We start from the raw sequence: 10536 nt of genomic DNA, 5'->3' as shown, positions 1-10536 counted from the left end.
GAGTTTCATTTGCTCCCTTTTTAAATGCTTTTGCAATATATATTTTTGGGACTGAGAATACATGCGCTATTTTTATAACTGTTTTACGAAATAGACACAAGTAAGTGAAACTACATTATATGGTTGAATGGATCGAAGCCGAATATGCCCCTTTTAGCCTGGTAATCTAAGAATTAGGGAATATCACTAATTTTGAGAATTAGTGCACCCCTAATTGACGCGAATCCTAAAGGTAGATCTACGGGAACTAACAACCCCCATTCTGGAATTTGGAATGCTTTAGTACTTCGAAATTTATCATGTCCGATGGGTGTCCCGGAATGATGGGGATATTCTATATGCATCTTGTTAAGGTCGGTTACCAGGTGTTCACCATATGAATGATTTTTATCTCTATGCAGTTTACGAAATGCCTGATATGAGAATGATGTTTATGAAATATGAAAATCTTGTGGTCTATTAAAATAATGGAAATGATTGTTTATGATAAACCTATGAACTCACCAACCTTTTGGTTGACACTTTAAAGCATGTTTATTCTCAGGTATGAAAGAAATCTTCCGCTGTGCATTTACTCATTTTAAAGATATTACTTGGAGTCATTCATGACATATTTCAAAAGACGTTGCATTCGAGTCGTTGAGTTCATCAAGATTATTATTAAGTCAATTATAGTTGGATATATTATGAAATGGTATGCATGCCGTCAACTTTCAATGAAATAAAAGTTTGTCTTTTTAAAAACGAATGCAATGTTTGTAAAATGTGGCATATAGAGGTCAAGTACCTCGCGATGTAACCAAATGTAATGTATTCGTCCAGATGGATTAGGACGGGTCGTTATAAGTAGTCCAAGGTTAAATGATTTTCCTGAAAACATTTCAAAAATTTTGAGACTCAACATTACATGCTATGCTTATCTTGTCGAAAACATATAAAGATTAAGTTTAAATTTGGTTGGAAATTTCCGGGTCGTCACAGTTCATACCATAGCACACAAATAAATACACCATATACATACACGTATGATTATTCCACTCACCTTATCGCCTAGGTGATGATTATACAACTCCGCAAGCTTCAATGCAAAGTATCTACTACATTAAATACACAATCAACATACAAACTAGTTGGACTAGACACCAACACTTAACTCTTGTGCATTTAATGACTTAATTGCATTAAATGACCCATTTGCACAAAACCGCCCATTTAAAGTCAAGACTATCATTAATCACCAAAAGCTAGTGATTAAAGTCCAATAACACCAACAAATACAAATTTGGGGTATTTTCATACCCATCTTGCCCAACTAGGTTAACCATTACCCATTTGACTCATTTTAAAGTCAAGACCCACAATTGGGTCAAGCTTGAACACATTTGCAAACTCCCATTAACACATAAGTGTGTTAGTGATTTAACAACACAATTAACCCTACAAACTTCAAATCACAAGACTAAACCCTAGATTACAAACCTTAGGGTTTCCATTTATCAAGTTTACCCAAATTCACCCCTTGAACACTAAAATGGGTCTTACAAGCTACACATGAACAAACCCTAGCTATAAATAAATTTGAACTTGAAACTCGGAGTTAAAACTTACCAACACTACCAAAACGTAGCTAGAGATGCAGGGAACGACTTTAAAACTTGGACTTCGGCAAGAATCGGGTTCCTTCTTCTCCAAAATGAGCGCTCTCTCTCTAAAACTCCAATTCTCTCTCTAAAATGAAAGTGTGTAGGTGGAAGAGTGAGAAATGGGTTGAAGATAAGCTTTGGATCAGTTTTTATGGTCTCAAACCTTCCACAAAGTGAAAAGACCAAAACACCCCCAAAATACCCTTTAAAAACGAACTGGAAAAGCAGATCTGACCACGTGTCGCGTTCCGCGACAACCCAAACGCGATAGGTTCGACCAATACGCGACAAAATGGTCAGGTAGAGGATTTTTATCTGTCGCGTTTCAACCACATATATCGCGTCCCGCGACGAATCAAAACGCGATACACATGCCCCAAACGCGATGGTGACCTGATCAATCCAATTTCCAATGTTTAAACCATTTAAGGTCGACCACGGTTAAAGTTAAACGTTCAAGAGATTAAATACGCACCTTTGGACCATGTACAAGGAAAAACGGGGCGTTACATAGTTGGTGGAAGAAAAACTAATTATGCATTCTTGAGTTTTTAAAAGTGGAAAGGAGTAGAGAGGAAAGGATTTGAATAGGGAGTATATAACATTTTTTGTTAGATTGTAATCGGCCCATTTTTGAGATGATTTGAGTGAAAAACAAATAAATACCCTTTTACTGCATCCCTTATACTCCGTAACTCTTAAGTTCCTACTGTACTTCGCAATTTGTACCCAAAATTGCAGTTGCAGGCGTTCATAACCATCCAAAATATTCACAAAATATTGAATTTTATGTATATATATCTATAAAGCAACGTCTTATTTAAATATTCATTTAAAATTATTGTTTATTTTATTTTTTACTCTCACACCAGTGTTGTAAAAAACCGATTACTCGCCGATTAACTCTCGATTAATCATTTTTAAGAACAATCCGTTCCGATTTCCAAAAATCCGTTTAATTAAACGGTCAACGTCAATTGATGGGTCAAAATCGAATTTGGTAATCAAAGTCGATCAAAGTAAAAAATGATTAAAATGAATTTAAACAAAAACTTTATAGTTTTTGAGAAAAATAATCATTTTAGAGAATTATGTTAAACTTTATTTTTATATTCATGGTTTTTTTTCTCTATATTTACACATATAATTTTTAAATTTCATTTTTAAATGTATAAAGTACAATCCGATTAATCTCCGAATAATCTCTGAATTATCGATTAATCTTTCTAAAATTCCGACCGATTAATCTCCGAATAACGAATTTTGCAACTCTGCTCAAAACACTTAAAATTGAAATATTTATTGCTCGGTATTTAGTCTTTACATCTTTAAATTTAAATTAGCTTACATCAGTGACTAGTGATATCTTATTTCAGTTTAATCAATAACGTATAAAGCCACATAACATTCTCTCTATATTTCTCTTTCGCTGTATAACATAATACTCCGTAATCCAATAATCATTGACGGAGATAAACAATCGCCGGATCACCTCCACTTCCGCCACTTCTTCCGATGATCCGTCGTCAATTAATCATCGGCATACACTTTTTCGCTAAACAGGCGAACGCCTCGCGTTGTAGTTGATAGCGCTATGCAATTCGTTAGGGTTCACTCTATGAATCTTAATTTAAAGTAATTCATAGCCTTCTCAACGGAGCTTCGATCTTCCAGGCAAGAATTCATGCTATATAATTATTATTTACATGTTCCTTAACTTTGATTTTATTATCACTTCACTCTAATTTATCTTTTTATTAGCAGTTTTTATTTTATACTTATCATTTCTAGTTCATCTCTTTCATTATGAAATATATGTACGATTAGGATGATTAGGTCTAATTGTTGTAATAACTATGTTTATTTCAATCAGCTTGTAGTGAATATATCCTTCAATTGTTACATAGCTGATCATTGTAACTTTATCCTGTTCTTTCTGAAAAAGTGTTAAGATTAGGTTTAGGTTAGGTTTCCAATGAAAATGGAAGCATCTGGTGGCCATTTCCTCATCTGTAAATAGCTAGTTTGAATATTCATTTCTGTCAATATATTTGTAGTATTTATTGTTTTGTTTATATCCATGGCTCTTTAACTGATTATTATGATATTTTTTTTTCTTTGAATAGTGTTAGGAATAGGTTTAGGAGTAGGTTTTCAAACGGAATGGAAACATCTGTTGATAATACTGGCGTGTATAGAGGTTCTTTGGCAAGTACTAGCACTAGTGATCATCATTATCATGATTTTAGAAGACACTATGGAAACAATCAGTTCTCTACTTCGAGGTTTTTACGATCACCGGTATCTACATTTTTGGATTATACGGGAATATTTCCGACACCGAGTGCTGTTCGTTCCGAATCATTTAACAGGTTGAATAATGTTAGAAACATTTTGAATGATTCCCGTCAGTATAGGGATGATTCTGGCGAATTATCGATTAGGATTGTTGGTAGTGAAGAAGGAGGTCACTATAGGGATGGGGGCATTGGTTCTACTAGCACTAGGGAAGAGAGAGCTACACTGAGTGAATCATTGGTTCGGTTGATATCTAGAACATCTTCAGCAGCGACAACAAGTGATCGTGGCGGTGTTAGTATAAGAGGTTCTTCAGATTCTGTGAGTGGGGATGTTGATTTGGAGGCTGGTAATGGCGTTGGGGTTGATAATAGTAGTAGTAGTAGTAGAGATTCTATGTATCAAAGAGATGGCGTACGTCAGGCTGCCAGGTGGGCTGAGCAAGTTCTTCCGTTTTCTTTATTATTGTTGGTGGTGTTCATTCGGCAACATCTGGAAGGTATTTTAATATCAGTAATTTCTATTTCATATGTCTTGGTTGTATTCTTGGGCTTATTCAATTAACATTTCAAGAACCAGTTGACATCTTACTTTACATATTGTATCAAGATGACAAACAAAGTTGAACTATAAGGCCTTTTTCTGATTTAGTGAACTAGATCCATTCACCATGACATTTTTAAGTGATCGTTTGGAACCGTTATGTTGGTTGTCCTTTTTTCATAGAATGTCTTAGCATTGGTACAGATGCTTCAACATGCAAACTGACAAACTAGGGAAGAAAAAGAACGATCTCTTTATGCAATGCAATCAAAGGTTTCCTATTATCTATAAGAACAAAATGATGACATAAGGCTAAGTGAAAAAGATAGAGATGCTTTAGGGCTTTAGGCTATACTTGGCGAATTATGAGGGTTGATTTAATGGAATCATGAGTATATGGATATGACATTTGGTTGAGGATTATGAGATGAGGCATGAGATTCCATTCAGTAAACATTCCGTCATACAACTTCGAGTTATGTTATTAACCCGACTATCCATCGCCAGTTATAGCTTTTATCGGCACTGTTAAATTAAGATATGACCCCAAAGAGTAACATTATTGAAAACATGGACTGGACGAATGTGCCGAAACCCAGTCATTAATTGAGTTACTGTTAAATTATGATATGACCCAAAAGAGTATCATAATATATACATTTTAACTAACTTTCTAAATGAATTATTTTAATTAGCAAAAAGCACCTGTTTGGATAAGTCTCTTTTTGCGGCAATATAGTTTGAAGATCCCAAAGTAGAGAGTACAGGCTGAAATTCTTGATTCTGACATGATAATTGCAAGTTGAACAACATAATAGAGATTAAATGGAGTTAACTGTAAAAAGTAGAATATGTAGTTAGGTCTTAAGAAAATGCTTTGTGCCGAATGATATTTCTTGCTTTGTTGCCTCAATGGGTTGGAGTCCTTTTGATTCAGTATCATTTACCATGTTATTACTTTCAGTTTTTATTACTAGTAGTTTTAGTTACTCACTTTTGAGTCTCTTTGCAGGTTTTTTTGTCTTAATCTGGATTACTTTTTTTATGCTCAAATCGAATGATATTCTTCGCAACCAAACAGCTCTGAAGGTGCAATTTCTTTTTCTTTAGAAAAAATTTCAGTTAGACAACGAGGTCAATGATGGATCCCATTAATATATGTAGTCAAACATCGGTGTTAAGCTACACTGACTTTTATTTTCAGGGAGAGAGGAAGATAATAGTTCTAGTCACCCTTTCTCTTGTGTCTGCTTTTCATGTGGCTTTGTTATACTGGAAGCATCGAAAGGATGATCTCTTCTATCCATTGGTCATGCTTCCTCCTAAAACCATACCACCTTTTTGGCATGCAATGTTCATTGTAATGTTCAATGGTGAGTTCTTGTCCATAAGTACCCTTTTGGCTTCTAAATACAGATAGAATAAACAATAGTTTGGATCTTAAGCTCTGCCCTTTCAGGCTTGCCTAAGCGTTCTACATTAATTACTCATGCCTTTTAAGTCTTGAAATCTTTATAAGAACCACGGTTTACTTTTTTGTATGTATGTTTCAGATACTTTGGTCAGACAAGCGGCAATGGTATTGAAGTGTTATCTATTAATCTTCTACAAGAATAGCAGAGGGCGAAATCGCCGAAGGCAGGTGAGCTACCATTTACCATGCATAAATCAGCACTATATCTCTGATATGCTTGAACACTATTTTTCTGACCTGAGATTATCACCGATAGGGTCAAATGTTGACTTTGATTGAATACTTATTACTGCTATACCGCGCCTTGCTGCCTGCTCCAGTTTGGTATCGGTTCTTTTTGAACAAAGAATATGGAAGCCTGTTCTCGTTACTAATGACTGGATTATATCTGACATTCAAGCTCACTTCTGTCATTGAGAAGGTGCAACTCTCAAATATCAATGAATCTTTTTTCATATAGCCTTTGATAAAACACAGGCTCGTTGTTACATATAACATTTTGTTATACACAACTATACAAGTTTCTTTAAGCAAGCCTTTCTTCTAATTATCTTAACTGTGTATGGTATATACAGGTCCGATCATTCATTTCTGCTGTTAAGGCACTGTCTCGTAAAGATGTTCATTATGGAGCTTCAGCAACATCTGACCAGGCAGGCTCCATTCTCAATATCATCTAAGATATACTAGTTTTTAATCATCACTTCGACCAGAACTGATCATTCTAAAATTAAAATCCTTTGCTGTAATTATAATAAGAGAAGAACGAATGTTATACTTGGTATATTCTTACTTATAGTAAATGCAGGTCAATGCTGTTGGTGACCTTTGTGCTATATGCCAAGAAAAAATGCAAGCTCCAGTCGTGCTTCTGTGCAAACATGTTTTCTGTGAAGAATGTGTATCAGAGTGGTATGTTTGTAACTTTATATGGTTCACTTTCGATCCTTATAGATAAGATGTGAAAAAGTCGGACTGTTCTTTACTTTGTCGGTAATGTTGTTGATTAGGTTTGAAAGGGAAAGGACATGTCCGCTATGCAGATCATTGGTGAGGCCTGCAGATCTCAAATCCTTTAGCGATGGATCTACAAGTTTATATTTTCAGTTTTTCTGATTATTGAAACCTAAATGTTACCTATATTGAAGCAGCTTATCCAATTAACATGATGATCTTGAGTTGCCCTTTTTGTATTTTTGTGGCTGCTTTTAGTTCTTGTGAGGTTGGGTTTTAGTTTTGTTCATATGATGATGTGTCACAAAGGTTTTAAGGTCTATGTACCGCATTTACAATAGTGATATACACACATTGTCTTTACATAAGCTTTTCTTTGAATTAGTGCAAGACTTTAGTATAAGTTTCATGTTTGTAGGATACTAGGATTTACTAAATATGCAGTTATGTATATATCTTTTTCATCAGGTACTTAAACATGTTTTGATCGCATTTTAGTTGTCTTTAAGTATGTGGTCCATAGTATCTTATCTTATTTTGAATAAGGTTCAGTTTATATAATTTAGCAAATGAATAATTGTTGCAAGGTTGATATTTGTGAAACATCGATTCATTAATGGATCAAAATGCTAAGCTTCCATAAAACGATTAGGATGTTATTACAAGTCTTATCGACTTTCTCAGCTTTTCAAGGAAAAACCTTGATCAGAGTTTTAGATCAAGATTATAAACTAACAAACCGAACTATGTTTTAGATTCATATATCAGCTTACCACTCAGATACTCACAAAGCCTGTAACTTGACGTTACATTTATACCGCTACCTAATAAATACTCCGTAGCTAACAAAGTCATCAAGGCCTAATCGGGCCTAAGTGCTATCATGTTTTATGGAATCTTCTAATCGTAGGATGTCGAGAGTTGGAACGTTGATGCTTTTTGGATTTTTAGTCTCAATTGAATGTGGAGATTCAGGTAACGGGCAAGAAAGTGTCCTAGAAATACTAGGATTAACTTCGGCAACCTCTTCAATACCCTCGTCTAGATACACAACATCTTGCATACTCAGTTTATGGTATTTTATAATTTCCCTCAAACAGCTGTTCTCACGAATATACACCGAGTTCTCATGCGCCAGACGTGCCTTCTCTGCTAAAAGCGTCTCAAGTTGAAGACGAATCTGATCACACAAATATACGTTATATTTAAGCAAACGATAAGTACCTAAGATTTAGTAGAAAAGAAGCCAAGTATTACCATGTCGTCGTCTTCAGGGTTGTCTCCTTTTTCACGAGCCTCTCGAAGGATTTTATTTTCTTCTTCTAGTTGACAACTTCTTTCTTTAGCAAATGCTAAATCTGATTTCACTGTTTTTATCTCCCGTAGAAGTAATTTCGCTTTAGCAGCTGTTGCAATCGCCACCTATCACCACAAATAAGTGCCAGCAATTACAACTAGAAGTGACAAAATGAACGGATCATGAGTTGGGTTGGGTTTGACCCCAAACAAATTAGCACACATTGAAACAAATTGGATTGGGTAGATCTTAAACACTATTTTTTGTTCAGCTTAAAGCTTAAATCAGATACATGAATAGGAATAGAACAATTCAGGATATCGAATACATAAACAACAAATTTCTGCATCTTTCAATCCAGTTTGACGTATTCCCTTTTTGTCAGTGTCACAATGCATATTAACCTACTCATAAGTATATGGGTTGAAATTGTCAACTATAGTGAAAATCAAATAAAAAGTTGTAAAAAGTTGTAAGGTTTTTCCTGTTCGGGTTACCCGCGAAGGGCGAGTAATCCAACCTCATACTCTATTGTGCGCAGCCCATCAGGATTACTCCCTGGCTGTTTCCAACCTTTCCCTTGTTACCCCAAGATTTGAATCTGAGACCTCTTGCAAGGATGTCAGGGGCTTAACCACTTGAGCTACCTTGGAATGGTTAGACCATAGATAACGGTGATTGTGACGTGGAGTGGGTAAGGTGTACTTTTTGGGACAAGACGATGAACGGACCATGGCAGGGAAAGGGGGAAGTTGTAATGGGGGCTTTTGTAAGGGCGTTTGTGGGTGATGTGGTAAATTTTGATTGGTATTTGAATGATAAAATATTAAAAAGGTGGAGAGATAAAAAACATTAACCAATCAGCACTTGACACGTCATGGTCATTCTCCCTCCTCTTGGGCTCATTTGATTGACAAACGCCCCTTGACAAACGCCCCATTTCTAGTGTTTGTGGGGCGTTTGTGGTGACACCTCATGAGCATTTGGGGGAGAACCGCCCCATTATCTATGGTCTAATAGTGAGTGCAATTTTTCAAAAGAACACAACGCGTTTTACGTAATGGATTTTAACATGAGTATGGTGTCATAAAGTTGATTCAAGCTGGTATTTTTCGCCCTTTCGCTCGACATATCGATAAATATGCAATTAGACATTGGGCACCTTACGTCGCGAGATGCTTTGAGTTGATGCTCCTGAACTGTCTGTGGTGTTGCAGATTGCATTCTATCTACTTCCTGCCAAAGGTTCTGCTTAAAAAAATCATCATTATTCATTTCACTTCTATTAATTTCTAACTTAAAACCTCCTTGATCACTTCTCTTGTTTCCACCACCATCCTGATTCATAACAATATAATAAACACATAATCATTCCACTTTGACTAATTAAACTGAAAAATGAATATGCATAAACACTAATCTCAATACATAAAAACCAGAAAAACCTTTGATCTGTCACGAATTGAAGATTGAGACGCCGAATTGGCGTAACCAGAAGATAACGGAGATTCACGATGATAGTCAGATGAAGCTCGTGTCGCCTTATAATTAGAGGCGAGAGGAGACGTTGGAGCAGATGAAGATGAAAAGGTGGCGTTGTCATTAGGATGACGATGAATCTCTTCTTTAAACGTTGATGATCTCGTCATTCCACCAACCTAATAAAATAACCTCGATTTCATTTTCATTTTGAAAAATTGAAAAGATGCGTATGTAAAAAACACAAATTAATAATGGAAAATAAACCTTTGATCTGTTTTGAAATGAAGATTGAAACGCTGAATTGATATAGCCGGAGGATAACGGAGAATCACGAGACGCTGATTGGGCGGTTTTGAGAGGTGATGTAGGAGCAGATGAGGAGGAGGTGGTGGTGTTTTTGTCATTGTTATTAAGATTAGGAGGACGATAACCGCTTTCTTCCTTGAACGTTGAAGATCTTGTTATTCCATGTCTTCTACGGTAAGCCATTTATGCATGCATACATTAACAATCAAACCAAACCAGGTAGTTACTGCAAGATTAAAGAATTATATTATTGATGATTCATCAATTCCGTACGTCTTTCTAACAAACTCTCCGATTTTTTCGTTACTTATAACCGTTACTCATTCAAACTAAATATATATGATATTTAGTTTATTTGTTATTATAGGCTAAAAGTTCTGGCTTTTCTTTTTAATAATTGTTTTTTTTTTTTTTTTTTGGGAGATATTTATGAATAAAAGATAATTTATGAAAGGCTTAAGATATATCTTTCATACAACAAGGGCTATTTTCACATTATTAGGAAGTGGTCTATGTTGTTTACGACTCCTATTACTGAT

At 35.4% G+C, this 10536-nt stretch overlaps 1 protein-coding gene across 1 annotated transcript; it reads left to right on the top strand.

Annotated features, from left to right (window-relative positions):
- Window positions 1-3047: 3047 nt before the first annotated feature.
- Window positions 3048-7266, top strand: LOC139881526 (uncharacterized). Its single transcript, XM_071865984.1, has 9 exons — window positions 3048-3317; window positions 3770-4440; window positions 5497-5573; window positions 5689-5857; window positions 6038-6126; window positions 6215-6379; window positions 6534-6611; window positions 6767-6870; window positions 6969-7266. The coding sequence occupies exons 2-9, from the start codon at window positions 3807-3809 to the stop codon at window positions 7072-7074; spliced, it is 1422 nt and encodes a 473-aa protein (XP_071722085.1). The 5' UTR covers window positions 3048-3317; window positions 3770-3806; the 3' UTR covers window positions 7075-7266.
- Window positions 7267-10536: the final 3270 nt, after the last annotated feature.

The sequence above is a fragment of the Rutidosis leptorrhynchoides genome, chromosome 1 (genome assembly GCF_046630445.1).
Source record: "Rutidosis leptorrhynchoides isolate AG116_Rl617_1_P2 chromosome 1, CSIRO_AGI_Rlap_v1, whole genome shotgun sequence".
NCBI classification, from domain to species: domain Eukaryota; kingdom Viridiplantae; phylum Streptophyta; class Magnoliopsida; order Asterales; family Asteraceae; genus Rutidosis; species Rutidosis leptorrhynchoides.
Note: the sequence above shows the minus strand (reverse complement) of the source record. Positions and strands in the feature narration are given on the sequence as shown.

Bases quoted from the DNA above. Each gene is read 5' to 3' on its own strand.
- LOC139881526 (XM_071865984.1), top strand. From the start codon at position 3,807: ATGGAAACATCTGTTGATAATACTGGCGTGTATAGAGGTTCTTTGGCA. The intron at 4,441-5,496 runs GTATTTTAATAT...GTCTCTTTGCAG, and splicing joins CATTCGGCAACATCTGGAAG to GTTTTTTTGTCTTAATCTGG. The intron at 6,127-6,214 runs GTGAGCTACCAT...TATCACCGATAG, and splicing joins GGCGAAATCGCCGAAGGCAG to GGTCAAATGTTGACTTTGAT.